The sequence below is a fragment of the Hylobates moloch genome, unplaced genomic scaffold (genome assembly GCF_009828535.3).
Source record: "Hylobates moloch isolate HMO894 unplaced genomic scaffold, HMol_V3 SCAFFOLD_2, whole genome shotgun sequence".
NCBI classification, from domain to species: domain Eukaryota; kingdom Metazoa; phylum Chordata; class Mammalia; order Primates; family Hylobatidae; genus Hylobates; species Hylobates moloch.
Window position 1 is genome coordinate 27,017,165 of NW_026652277.1, and position 15,388 is coordinate 27,032,552.

Consider the following 15,388-nt stretch of genomic DNA (forward strand, 5'->3'; position numbering starts at 1 on the left):
TTGCACTCAATCTCTGCTACCACAGTCAGTTGCAGACAACCACTGATCGGCTTTCTGTGTTTATAATTTTGCCTTTTCTAGAATTTCATACAAATGGAATCATAAAATGTGGTTTTCTTTTATCACTTAGTATTATGCTTTTGAAGTTAATCCATATGGTTACATTGACCAGTCGTTTGTTTCTTTTTATTATGACTAGTAGTTATTGTGTGGATATACTATATTTTGCTTACTCATTCACTGGTTGATAGATATTTGCATGTTTCCAGTTGTTGGTTATTATAAATAATGTTGCTATACATTATAATGTAGCAGTGTTTATGTGGAACTGTTTTTCATTTCTTTGGAAATCCAAGAGTCAAATTGCTAGGTTTTATGGTAACTGTATATTTAACTTTTAAAGAAATTAAAATCTTCTCCATGGTTGCCCTTCCATTTTACAATTCCCACTAGCAATCCATGGAGGTTCCAGTATCTCCTCACAACTTGTCAAACCTTGGTATTATCAGTCTGTTTGATTTTAGTCATTCTTGTGGGTATATAGCAGTGTCTCACTGTAATTTTAATTTGCATTTCCCTATGATTAATGATGTTGAGCAACTTTTCATGTGATTATCTGCCATTTGTATATCTTCTTTAGTGATGTGTCTTATATGTTTTTATGATTCATTTCATAGCATAAAAATTGGAGGAACTCAGCAATGAGAAAATGAACAACACAATTAAAATGAGCAAAAGATCTGAGTAGACAACCAAAAAAGATACACAGATGGCAGCTAAGTATATAAAAAAAATGCTCATCATCATAGATCAGTAGAGAATTACAAGTTAAAACAAGGAAATGCCACCTATCGGAATGGCAAAAATCCAAAACACTGACAACTCCAAATGATGGTGTGCATGTGGAACAACAGGAACTCTCATTCATTGCTGGTGGGAATGAAAAATAGTACAGCCACTTTGAAAGACAGTTTGGTAGTTCCTTACAAAGGTAAATATACTCTTACCATACAATCCAGTGATTGTGCTTCAAATGAGTTGAAAATTTATGTCCACACAAAAACCTGAACACAGATAGATGTTAATAGCATCTTTATTCATAATTGCCAAAACTTGGAATTAACCAAGATGCCCTTCAGTAGATGAATAGATAAACTGTGGTACATCTATACAATGGAAAACAACCATCAATAGAAAAAGAATATAATAATTCCAAAAAGAATCAATATAAATAACAATGGCATTTGCAAATGTCTATAAATAGTACAACTGAAAATCATTTTGGAAAACTTTACATCTTATATTCAATTGTCTACATCTTTCATTGGTAGTATGTTTTTAACCCTCTCTAAGAACTCCTCTGTAATCAACTGCATTCCAATCTGGAAACCCTTTAATCTATAATTCATGGCCATGAACACATTCCTCTGTTCCTGACCCTCTATATACTTGATAAGTTCTTAACACACTGCATATAGAGAGTTAATTGGACATTATATCAAAAACCTAAAATCCTTAATATATACTTATGCAAATTAGTTTAAGTGGTTAATGGGGAAAGAATTAAAATAAGTATTAACTTCCTCAACACAAATAATGTAACACGTTTAAATTATCACAATTTAATATCTGTAGTCTACAATCATTGATGTATTTTGAGGGGTCTCACAGAAATTTGGTAGCTCACTGCAGAAGTGTAAAAATGGAGAGCTTGTACTATTAATAGTGATCTAAAGTTCCATTTTTGTGTGTGTGTGAAACTATCTTCTCTGTATGTGTGAACTATTAGGCAGAATCTAAATGATATTCCTTACCAATAATGTAAGAAGCATCTTTCAGAACCATATTTTTAAAAATTACACAATGAGGTAAGGAGAACATTTTACTAAAGAAAATAGTAAAAAAATAAAAGAGAAAATTGTAAATATTTAAAACTAAAAAAGATAACTAGCACTATTTAGATTTTTTTTATAAAGCAGCACTTAAAGTAAGACTTTTATTTTTTCAAATTAGAAAAATTTTAAATTGTTCTTCCTGATACAAACTCATATTTTTGTTTTCTCTTGGTCAGATGCTTTCTCTCTAGCACTGCCACCAAATTCTATTTTCTTTAAAATTTAGAGTGTTCTTGCTTCTTTGAGGCAACAAATGTTTCCGTAGAAACCATTATGATGTCACAAACACATTATGACTAATGATTATGAACAGATTATGAACAGATTATGACCTTTAAATAAAAAGGTCAAGTCAAAGGAAATCTCTACAAATATATTTCACAATAATACCAGAGCATGAGACAGAAAGGACAGAAAATTAATAAAAAATTCATACATATATATTATTACTGTATTTTAAGTGGACTTTAAGATTAAATGAGCACAAGTAATTGATTATAAGAACAAGGACTGTAACTCTCTTTGAATACTGAAGCACTTAAAACACTGCCTTGCAAATAATACCCTGTTGAATGAATGGAACAAATGATAAAGAATCCATTTGTTACCTTCAGAGAATAATCCCCTCATTAGTATTTTTCAAGTTGCTATTTATCACTCATTTAGGGGTTGTGAAATCAACATAGTAGGTTTTTAAAAAACGAAATAGAAAATATCAGAGTACACATCCTTTAAGTTATTTTGTAATTATTTATATTTTTTTTACATATTATTTAAAGATATACATTTATTTCTATACTTATCCAACTTGTAAAATGTATTACAGTTGTCCCTCAGTATCCACGGAGGATTGGTTCCAAGACCTGTATCAGATACCCAAATCCACAGATACTCATACTCATGTCCTTGATATAAAATGGTATAGTATTTCCATATAACCTATACACATCCTCTCCTATACTTTAAATCCTAGATTACTTCTAATACCTAATACAATATAAACACTGTGCAAATAATTGTTATTCTGTATTGTTTAGGGGATCATGACAAGAAAAAAGTCAGTACATGTTCAGTACAGATGCAATTTTTTTTCCAAATATTTTAAATCTGCAGTTGGTTGAATACATGAATACAGAACCAATGGATATCGGGGGCCATCTGTATTTACTGAGTTAAAGTAAAAAAAAAATGTTTGAAAAATACTCTCTAAGGTACCCTGAGAGCCAAAAAGTTTATTAGTTCTCTCAAGAATTCTGAATTGCTTGCAAACAGATTAGGTGCTAAGGGAATGGATCTTTAGACATGATAATGACACTAGAAATTTTCTCTTTTCCTCATCTTTCCTGTACTCTTCTTTCTAGTGACTTATTTTTATTTGTTAGATGTAGGTGGCATCTTTCTTTTGAAATGAAGTTGCAATTAAATAATAATAATTCATGTTTACAAGAAATTGAGGAGGTTTACTCTGACAGGTCACTCCATTTATCAACATGCCAGGCCACTCTACTAATATCCAGATAGCTCAGAAGGTACTGAACCACATTCATTACACTCATGAAGATATATTTAAGGAAGCTGCTAATGAAAACTCTGTGAAATGAAAATTAAATTTCTTCATAAGAAATGATTACCAAATAGTTACCTGGCTCATAAGATCAAAGCCATTATAAATATCACAGAGTTCTTTAAGGGCAAGAAAAAAAAGATAATTTATTTTTAAAACAAAGGTTTAAAAAAAAAGTATAGCTATCAAAGCGAAAATAATATTTTAGTAACTGTAGTTAATTGTCAATAAAGGGCAGAAAAATTTGTCTGAATAAAAAGAGAAGCAAGATGTTGCACCTATTCAAAATATCTCCTCCTTTGCATTCCTTTACAATCACTTATTACATAAAATATTTTGTTCTTATTTTATATCATTTCCTTAGTTATACCTCTTTTTTTGAAAATATACTCACAGATGTTTAGGTGAGCAGTGTAAGCAGAGAAAAAACAGTAAACAACCTATCTAAATGAAAATATAATCCCAGCTCTCTGTTTTTTACTTATAAATTAGAACTAGTGAGTTAAAGCTAAAAGCTCTTGAGGACCTAATGAATAGGAGTAGACACAGAAAATACAAATTTACCACTAAATAAGTGGCATCCACCATTTTTGCAATATGCCAGCAAAAAGTGAGGTTCCCAATTTTATGCCAAAGGCAACACAGGAAGAGGTATTCAGTTTTGCTAAAAAATCAATTTCTAAAAGAGGAATGATTTTACCTAAGCTAATAAAGATGTCTGTGTGTATGTGTGTGTGTGTGTATTTAAACTCAATTCAAAGCATTAGAAGTTAAAATGTAGAAAATTAAATCATAAGTGTTCAAATTACAAGATTTTATAAAATGATACAATGCAACTTTCTGTCTTATAGGCATACAATAATGTTTTAAATATTTCTGTCAAAGTGTACTTGCTTACTAGTAGCAATTGAAAAATAATATACAATCTTCTAGTATTGGAACAGTAGGATTTTGCCCTAGTATAGCTATTCATTGCTATTTCTCCCATAATGTTGATATGCTATCTACTAGAAAATTCTAGCAAATAAATTGAAGGGGGGGAAACATGAGTGTACATATTAATTTATTCCTTTTAAATCTATTTCTAAGACTTTCCAGAGGAGAGGGTATTGTCAGGCCCCTTTCCTTATGAGGTGCTGAGCCATCAGGGGTTAACTTTGTAAAATAATAAAGTATTTTCTGAAAAGGAAGAGCTTGCAGCAGGTTTATATATAATACCTTAGCCCTTCCATGTTTGTCTCTGACAAATTAAAAAAAAAACAAAACAAAACACCTCATCCATTCTACTTGTTATTGTTTTCCATCTTTGGTTTTATTCTGTTTAGCAGAACTGGGTATTTTCCCTAGTTCTTATAATTTTGACCCTTAGTAATTCAAACCTTGACTTAGCAAAATTGACTCTTACTTTTATGTCCTTGACTTTATTTCTGCGACTAAATATTCTGTCCCTAGATTCAGTTTTATGCTTCTGGTAACTGGACCTTGATTACGGATGTTGAACTTGATCCTGATTCTGATCATTTGGATGGCCACTCCATTCACCTCAATGTATGTTAATGCAAGCAAAAAGGCTTCCCAACATAACCACTATATGAATTAAAATGACTACTTTATTACCCAAGATGATTTAAAGAGAAAAATATAACAAATATCAAGGGTTTAACAAAGAAAGATTAATTCCTGAAAATATGAGGTGGGCGGATCACAAGGTCAGGAGTTCGAGACCAGCCTGGCCAACATAGTGAAATCCCGTCTCTACTTAAAAAATACAAAAATTAGCCAGGCATGGTGGCATGCACCTGTAATCCCAGCTACTTGGGAGGCTGAGGCAGGAGAATTGCTTCAACCCAGGAAGCAGAGGTTGCAGTGAGCTGAGATTACACCACTGCACTCAGCCTGGGTGACAGAGCGAGATTCCATCACAAAAAAAAAAAAAAAAAAAAATCCAGTAAAAATACAAAGGAACGAAGGAAAATATTTTGAGAATCAGTTTAAACACAGTTATCCAAAGAAGTCAAGAAGACAGAAGACCAAGTACTTCATAATGTATCAAATGACTGCCCTAATGACTGAACTTGGTAACAGAAGAGAGGGATCATGGAGAAGAGAATCTAGAAATCATTTGACTAGGAAAAAAATTAAAAATCAATGTCTTCTTCCCACTCAACTCCATGGACTCTATGAAGACATATGACATTTGGCATTTAAAATATCAATCAACATCTAAACAATTCCTGGATCTCTCTCTTTTTATATTGTTTTGGTTGCCAAATTTGGTTCAATTTTGAGGAAAAGAGAAATGTTCTTTAAGAAAATGACAATTGATCAATACTGCCGAGTTTACTTGTGAAGCAAAGCCTTCAAATACATAGATTTTCGATAGCAGTCTCTTCTGTCCATAGAGATACCTGAATTGTTAGTGATATATAATGAGAATGAAATCTAATATCTGATTCCTTAGTAGAGAAAAGGGGGAAATGCTTCCAAGAAAAAAGCCCAAACAAAAGCAAAAAGCAATGCAGCTCTTGAAAACCAACTGGAAGGCTGCAGAGAGCTAAGCTTCCTATGTTCGCTGTGGTATTATTTTCACCTGTTCTTTTTTCCTCCACAGAGGGAATGTGTGTGTACACATGTGTATGCATGTGCAAGTGTGTGTGTGTAAGACAGAGAGAGAGAAAGAGAGAGAGAGAGAGATCTTCCTACTCAGAAAACGTTCTATCTATTCTCCCCCAGCACATAATAACAGAGCGAGCTACTTTAATCTCAGAGAGAACAGAGAAGCACACAGGTCAGAATAAAATATTTTCAATTTGATAATACCTAACATAAGATTAATTTAAGTGACTAACAATTCATTATAAAATTTAGCTGACAAGATTTTTAGTTTTTTTTTTTTAACTGGACTCTCTAATAGCAGACGTCCAATGGACTATCCATTGCACCACAGAGCCAACTTGGACCTTCTATTATTAGGAAGTAATCACAACAGAAACTTGAAATTAATAATAACAATTGTTAACATTTTAGCAACTTCACATTAAAAGTCATAGTAATTACTTTGATTGAGAGCTTACTATGTGCCAAGCACTGTTCTCCATACTTCACACAAACTTTAATTTGTTCCTTACATTTTTCCTTTTAGATAGGTACTATTATTATCTCCATTTTACAGATAAGAAAATGGAGAAAGATATTAATAACTTTCCTAGCAGCATATTGACGATAAGAAGTAAAATAGAAATTCAAACCTAGGCAATTTCATAGACTGAAACTCATAGTAATGTGTACAGTCCAGATGAAACCTTACCAAGAAATGATGGATACAGGGCAAGAGCACAATATCTGCCAGAGTGAAGTAAAGCCCTTCTGCAAACACATGCTCCAGAGGTGGAAGGTCGGAGGCTTTTGCTTTTCTGATGTGAGAAGGCTCTCTGTTGGTAGTAGCTGGTTCTTCCTGTACTGTGAGCTTTGAGAATGCCACTTTCAGTTCCAGACTCTTGAATGAAGAATCCAACTCTTCAGATGTTTCCTGTGTGTGGACCTTGCTCTTTGCCTTTCCCTTAGTAAGGGGAGGCCCAACTCCATCAGCCTTCTGTTGCTTGAGCTTCTGCCTGCGTAGTTTATCATCATTATGCACTCTAACAGGCTCACTAAGCTTTTTCTCTAGCTGTAGTATTTCTATAGGTATAGTTGGGGGCTGGTCAGAAGAGTCTCTGAGAAAATTCTCAATAGCCAAAGGGATGGTGAGTTCACATAGCCTGGTCCACTGACTAACCTACAAAACAAAAGCAAAACAAGAAATGAAAGGATTTTGTAATTTCAATATAACTTGAGAAAAAATAACTGTCTTATTGGGAAATAAGTTTTGAGTTCAATCATCCCTGGGCTAGGCTTTTATGTTGGATCAGGAGACACATCACAGTGCTTCAGAAGTAAAAACATTAAGCAAAGGAAGTTTAGCATTCCTGTATTCCCCTTACTAAATAAATCATTACTTCCCAGAGCCTTTACAATATACCTCCCCTGTCCTACCCTCCTCCCAGCCCCCACAATAAGCAGGGCTTCCAAAGCATTGCTATTTGAGCTCCTATTTATATGTAAACATTCCATTTAAAAATCAACATAACTAAAATAAAGAAAAAAAAGTTATTTTATAAAAATATCTCCAAACTTTATAAATTAAGACTTAAATTCTTATTTTTCAATACTGCACTGAAATATTGGCACATGTAAAGGGTGTATTAGCCCATTTGCATTGCTGTAAAGGAATAGGTGAGGCTGAGTAATTTATAAAGGAAAGAGGTTTATTTGGCTCATGGTTCTGCAGGCTATACAAGAAGTATCTGCTTCTGATCAGGACCTCAGGAAGCTTTTAGTCATGGTAGAAGGCAAAGGGAGAGCAGGCGTGTCACATGGGTGCAAGAGAGAGCAAGGAGGAGGTACCAGGCGCTTTTCAACAGCTAGATCTCTCGTGAACTAATAGAGCAAGAACTCACTCATTACCCCAGCAAGAGCACCAAGCCATTTATGAGGCATCTGCCCCCATGACCCAAACACCTCCTACCAGGTCCCACCTCCAACAACATTGGGGATCACATTTCAACATGAAATTTGGAGGGGATAAATATTGAAACTGTATCAAAGGGTTATTTTATTTCATTGGTTACTGGAGTTTTTTTTAAATAAATAAACTTTTATTCCTAATAGGAAGTTAAAATATTAAATGGTCAAGTAATTACGTTATCACTGTGTAGCTTCAAATAACAGAAAAGAGACATTATACTTACTTCAGCACAGGCTTTCAAGCAAGTCTTTTTAAAGCCCAGAAGTTCCAAAAGTTCCTTCTTTAAGGGGTCTGCTTCATAAGATTTCTGGATTATGTGTCTCAATACAACAGCAAGTCCTGCTCTACAAAAATTGTCTGATCGTTCTACTACTGCAGGCAAACAGCAATTCTGGACTATTGGTGGGAGCTCCTGCCTTGAAATAATCTGTATTTCAATATCCTGGATCAGATCATCTCTTAGTAGTGAACTATCTGTACTCACTTCTTTGGTGACAACTAAGCAAATTTTAAAGATTTTACAGTCACAGTAAGATAACAGAAATAAAGTTACAGATGTATGAAGAGGAAAGATGCATCCTTTTGTTTGGTGAGAAAAGTCCAGGTATAGGTATTCTTCTTCTGTAAGACTTTTCTTTATGGCTTTCATTTTCTTCTTTCATTGGGTCACCTAAAGTAAAAATTGAAGTGATTATGGTCTTAGAATATAATCATTTAGAAGCTAAAATAAAAGATGAATGTTTCAAAAGCCTGTTCTAGAAATCAGTAAAAATTTGCAGTAGATAATAATGCTATAAGGCTTGTTTCTGAAGACTGACTAAATGACTTCCAAAAGAAAAAAATTCCACCCTGTGCAGTTAACTAGCATTAGAGGAAAATTTACACCCAGCCCCTTTAAAATGAGCAAACCCCAGTGCTTTGCAATAGAGCCCTCCCAATCAAGTACTTTGGGGTCTCACTATAGGTGAGAACAGGAGATAAATAGAAGGGGAAATAACTTAACCAAGATACTGAGAGCTGTCTGGGGATAATATCCTTGAGAAGTTTTGACAGTGCTGGTCCTTCCATACTGCTTCTTTTTTATGACCCTACAAAATAATAGGGAGGGGATATTCGTTCTCTCAGGAGAAGTGGATTCTCCTCAAGTAAGTGATAGCCGCTGAGTGCTGAATGATAATATAAAAATATTTAAATTTCCCCATAACATGGATACTGATAGCTGAGACATCTTAAAGTTAACATGTCCAAAATCCAGTTCCTTATTCTCTCCCACCCCTCAAACCTGCTCCTTATGTGCCTTCCCATCTCAGGTTACACCATTCTGTTCCTTCACATCCCCATAACCAAACCCTCCAAGGTCTTCCCATCCCCCTTAGAAAAAAGCCAAAGTTTCTGCAACAGCCCACGAAAATCTCCTTGATCGAGTCCTCCTTTATGTCTCTGAGTTTGTCTCATTAACTGTCTTCATTGCTCACTGCCCCAGCCAAAGTAGATTGTTACTCCTCTAAAACAGCCATCTCCAACATTCTTGGCACCACGGACCAGTTTCATGAAAGATAATTCTTCCATGGGAGGTTGGTGGGGGGATGGGGATGGTTTCTGGATGAAACTGTTTCACCTCAGATCATCAGGCATTAGATTATCATAAGGAGCGTGCAACCTAGATCCCTCCTACGTGCAGTTAAGAGGGTTGGAGCTCCTATGAGAATCTGATGCCGCTGCTGATCTGACAGGAGGCGCCGTTCAGGCAGTAATGCTGGCTCACCTGCCACTCACCTCCCACTTTGAGGTGGGGTTCCTAACAGGTCACAGATGGGTACTAGTCCTGGGACCAGGGGTTGGGGACCCTTGCTAAAACACTAGGTACATTCCCACATCAGGGCCTTTGCACTTGGTGTTTCCAGTACCTAGAACACTTCCTCACTTCCTTCAGGTATTTATTTATTCAATGGCAACTTCTTACTGAGATCCTCCCTGACTACTCAATTTAAATCACAAACCCCAATCCCCACACTCCCTGGAAAAAAACCTATTTCCATCTATGTTTTTTCTCCATAGCGCTTATTGCTATGGTGATTTATTATTTGTCTCCTCCAACTAGAATGTTCCATGAGTAAAAATTTTTTGTTCACGGCTTTATAGGCTTATTATATATATAAGCAAGCAGTATTTGACAAATGAAAGCAGAGATAAATATACACACTGGTTAAAGGTGCAAACACACACAGTCTTGAGGTCAGATTCTTCATGGCTATTTTCAAGTCATATTCTTTAAGATTTTTATCAATTGTCCTGTCTTTTTATGTTTATACATTTCCTGGGTCAAAAATTCCCAATGTTCTAATCCATAAATTAGAATTCCAAAACTGACACTAGATGGCACTCTTTAAAAGCATTCACCATGGAAATGCGTACCAGAAACATGACATATGAGAAGGAAAATTACTTTAAAAGCTTTTAAAAAGTACACATGCATCTCTTGTAAGTGTATTCAAAATGTTAGTGTACACTTAATTTTAGAAAACCTTCATCATAATAAATTTTCTTTAATATTTTAAATTCCTTTTTTAAAAAAATCTGAAACAATACCTAAACACTTTAAGCTTCTTAGTTCTTCATTTTTTAAAATTAAAGAACTTATAATCCATTATAAAAAATATAGTTAGTAAAGTATTATCTTAGAAAGTTTCTTAATAATACAAATAATCACTACTGCTTTATTTTATATTTCTTCTATTAAAATATAACAGATACATACCATGATTTGTTACTTCTTAAAAGATTATCTGGGGGAAAATTATTTTATATACTGTAAAAGCAACAACTTTTTAACTTACAGATGCCATTTTCTCCCTGAGCTTATGTTTTTTAAATTTTTGTCACCGAGAGATAATTTTAAAACAAAAAGGTATTTATTAAAGATCAAAGTTCACAGGGTTTTTTTTTATAAAGCTGAATAGAGCTCTGGAAATATTTTCATTATTAATATAACACCTTTATGCCATAAGTCGTTAAAAACAGTCAAACAAAGTGAGATCTGTAACAACACTAGGGCAAAAAGAACCAACCGCACTTTCCAGGAATTAACAGTCTTTTTGAGGAGTTTGCTCTGGACTCACTCTCCTGATGGTAGGAGAGTAAAAAGAAGACTGACCCCTAAGTGTTTCAAGAAAGCAGATTTGAAAGAAAACATGACTGATTTCATCATTTGCCCAACAGTCTAAAAAATAGTAATTATGAGGCTCATCCTAACACTTTTTAAAAACTGGAAACAAAACCATGCTATTTAATAGCTTTTAAGATATGTAGAAATATATTTTTTAAAAGTATGCCGATATTTGCAACGTTGCAAGGCACATAAGAATATGAAAATAGGGTTTCAGACATATTCTATAAACTCTTCTCACTGTTAGCACTTAATAAAATGCTAAATGTCAGCAAAACAGAATAGCAATAACCTGCCCATGGTGATATCTAAAAATTAATGAGATGCCTGAGAGAAAATGCAACAAAGTACTGTTGATTCTTAACGTATATTTTTTAATATAGATGTTGGTTTTTCCCCTGGGAGATTAAAAATGTTACTTAATGATCTTAGAGCAAAAAAAAAAAAAAATTACTCTCCTTGAATAATGTCTCTGTATTATGTACTAATGTAATTTTTAAACTAAATATTAAATATTTAGTAAATCTGTACAAATGTGATGTTTTTGGCTTGCACTGTGCCTTTTTAGAGAGTAAAACCAGTATTTGCTCCAAGTATGCAAATATCACAGGCAAAAAAAAAAAATCCTTCCTCTTTTTTCTTTTCTAGCTTGAGAAGGCCTTAGTTCATTAATTTTCTGTCATGAGCTTTAAGAAGGTAGGTACTACAGAATCAACTTCTGTCTCTAGGGCTTCTGGGGCATAGCTCTTGTTACTCCATATTATATTCCTGCCAAACACAGAAATAGAGTAATTTACTCTTTCTCAGCTTTGACAGGTGCCACTCTGCAGAGAGGGAGTGAGAAAGTAGCAGACAAAACCACAAACTTTAGGATATTAAGTAGAGTGTGCATCTCTTTCCTGGACGTGCCAATTTGCTTGAGAATCTTGCTGAATGAATAAATAGGTAAAAAGAAAAGATTATGTCTTTGATTCCATTACTCAGGAATGTTCTAATATATTTTTAAATGGTGGAACTAGTCATAGGTTTAATATTTAGGCATTCAGATCTGTTTTTTTTTTTGCACTTTCTTTCTAATGAATGTATCTTAGCCTTGATAAAACACAGAGAATGAGATAAACAGTAAACATATTAAAAACAAGCATACTTCTCCACAGTCCAGAAAAACCAAAGCTTGAAAACTTTGTGATCAAAATTCAAGTCAAGATCTATGGCATTATGTATAACATTATATATTAGATAAATTATATATTATATAATGAAGGCCAAAAAGTGCATAACTGCTGCAAATTATTAACCTGTGTTTTGGTTTTTTTTTTTTTCAAATAAGTTATCTTTGTGACTACAATTTGATAGGAGCTCAACAAACGTTAGGCAAATAAAGTTTTAAATATTACACACATTTTATTGTCCACCTACTATGTGCTGAGCACACAGAACATGTGCATTACTTCTAATGCTCACAATCCTTAAAAGTATTTTATTTCCATTATAGAGATGAGAATTGTACATCAGTCCAAAAGTATTAATTAAATTTATAAAAGATCTTATTTAGAGACATTTAAGAATAGGTATTGTTCTAATATAATAGTACTATTTATAAATAAAATTTCATAAATTGAAGCAATTTTACCAAAGTGAAAATCGTCAGATATTATGTTATTCTAAGCAAGTATGCTGGTCTCAGTAATCCTTGATATAAACTTCCATTCCAAAGGCTGGGTTATTTGACAAGTTTCTGCACTGGATTAAATTCTTCGGCAATTCTTTTCTGATTCCTTTCATTGGCCACTCTGCAGATGTCTCAGTGACCCACAGCTCAGTGTTTTGCCCTCTTCTCAATCCACACTCCATCCTTCGAATACTGGCTTTCAAACTTTTGAGCATGCCACACAATTAGGCATATATTTTATAATGTAACACACAATACACTGAATAAAATGGAAACAAAAATGTCATGAAGCAATACTTATCCTACTATATGGGATAAATCTGATATTTTTTACTCTGTGCTTCTTTTCTTAAATGCTGGTTGTTACTCATGACATTGATTTCCTGACTCATTAATGGGGCACAACTCACAATATGACAGCACTGTTCTGGGTGATCTCCAGTGCCATAGCTTTAAATATGATCTGACTCTTACATGTACATCCCAGCCATATATCCTCCCCTAACTCCAGACTCCTGTATTCTACTTGACATCTCCATGTGGATGTTTTTCTAAACCTGCTCCCCTTTCCTTAGCGTTCTACTTCCTGGTAAAATGGCAACACCAATCACCCAGATGCTCAGGCCAAAAACTCAAAAGTCCCACTCAACTTCTTTTTTTCTCTCTCATTCCCTGCCATCTCTACCTTCGAAGTATATGCTAAATCCAACTCCTCAGCACCTCTACCACTACCACCTTAATCTAAGTCATCGCCAGTGCTTACAAGGACTACTGCAAAAGCCTATTAACTATTTTCCTCCACTTTCCATAAAACAGTCCATTCTCCAACAACAAGGTGATCCTTAAAAACATAAATCAGATGTCTCCTGCTCAAAACCATCCAATGGCTCTTCAGCACACTCAGAATAAAATCCAAATTTCCTATTATGGCCTATAGGCCTACTGTGACCCTAGCTATCGCTTTCTGACCTCATCTCTTATCCTTCTTCACTCCCTTCCAGCCATAGTTGTCCTTGCTGTTTTTGGAAGGTGCCAGAAATGCTCCCACTTGAGAATATTGTACTTGCTATTGCTTTGCCTAGAATGCTTTTCTCCAAGAGATTCACATGGCTTGCTCCCTCATTTCATTGATTTTTCTGCATAAATATTAACTCAGAACAGCCTCTCCTGACTGCCTGAATTGAAAAAGCACTCCCTAGCCTCTTACCTAGCTTCCCTTTTTCTTCATAGCTCTTATCACCTAACACTATAATATCTCCAGTGCTTAATGAACTCAAGCTTTAGTTCAAGGAATGAATGTATATACATGAATGTCAGAAATCACTGTCTGAGAGTATTATTAATAACTTTAGTCTTGGTACAACATGAATCTCATTCTTCATGACACCATTCTTTCTTTTCCAAATTAATAACTCTATTTTAAGGACCAACTAAGCATAAATTAAAATGAAGAAATAAGATCACCTTTGTGAGGTGAATTGGGAAAAGTATAAATGGAATCTAACCAAACTCATAAATAAAGCAAGCACAGAAGTTTTTATGTATACTTATATCCAGGGCAAAGGAACTAAGAATCTTAACTAGATTCCATACATGTGCCTAGCGAGAATATTTATAAAACAAGAATTATAAAGTAATAGATTAGAGCCGAGACTGTTGAGTCAGACTACCTGGGTGCAAATATACTGGTTCTGATTCTTAGTAGCTACAAAAAACTTTTCTGCATATCTGTTTCCTCACTTATATAATAAAATGGAGACAATAATAACTGTACCTACCATGTAGTGTGCTATACAGAACAAAGCTTGTCACATATTAAGTCCTTAAATAAATACTAGCTACTATTATTTCTTTATAATTTATAACCAAATTCCTTACCAATTGGCACTATTAAAATATGCAAACCTTGATGGGCAAAACCCAAATTATGGTTTATATTTTCAAGCTTCTTTCCATGAAAGGTAAAGGATTTATATAGATTGAAAAGCTTTTCCCAACCAAATACTGAAAAAACATATTTGTTATTGAGGCTGAAAGCCAGGGAATCATGAAATGGTAAAATATAAATGTGAAACCCTTAATCCATGTGCATATTAACCTTTTGTACAAAATAAGAAGTTCAACACAGTTTATAAGTATGAAAAATCACAAATACTTTTCTTAAAGATTAAAATTTAAACCTGCTTAAATTCTCTCCTACATCATATGTTCAACATTTTGAATTTTATAACTTAGCTTGTGTTTTATGCTTTTCATAAAACACTATTTTGTTGAAAATTGTACCCTATTTTATTACAATAATATAGATTTAACCAAAACAAAACAAAACAAAACAAACTTGCCCCTCAACAGATAGATAGCAGCCAATTACCTTAAATATTTAGGGTCAAAAAAGATAAGAAAAAAACTGAGATTTTTTCAAGCTCATTAAATATGTAATATGGGATGCAGTTAAGTCCTAGAGAACAAAAGCCTGTGATTAAAATTAGCTGTTTTCTTATCTGGTAAAGAAGTAGGAAAAGTTTTT

General features: G+C 33.9%; 1 protein-coding gene across 8 annotated transcripts in view; it reads right to left on the reverse strand.

Moving 5' to 3' along the window:
* GSTCD (glutathione S-transferase C-terminal domain containing) overlaps window positions 1-15,388 on the reverse strand; it is a 166,607-nt gene that overhangs the window by 148,952 nt on the left and 2,267 nt on the right. For 6 of the 8 annotated variants that reach the window (XR_009211340.1, XR_009211341.1, XR_009211342.1 and 3 more), the window contains exons 2-3: window positions 8,247-8,693; window positions 6,767-7,234 (exon numbers count right to left, since the gene is read on the reverse strand). Coding sequence is in view for 5 of the 8 variants with exons in the window: in XM_032173241.2 (XP_032029132.1) it covers window positions 6,767-7,234; window positions 8,247-8,672 (894 nt within the window). In the remaining 3 variants the exon portion in view is untranslated. Of the gene's footprint in view, window positions 1-6,766; window positions 7,235-8,246; window positions 8,694-9,026; window positions 9,110-15,232; window positions 15,380-15,388 lie in introns of those variants that run through there. The other 2 variants (XM_058432431.1, XM_032173494.2) reach the window with 2 other exon arrangements.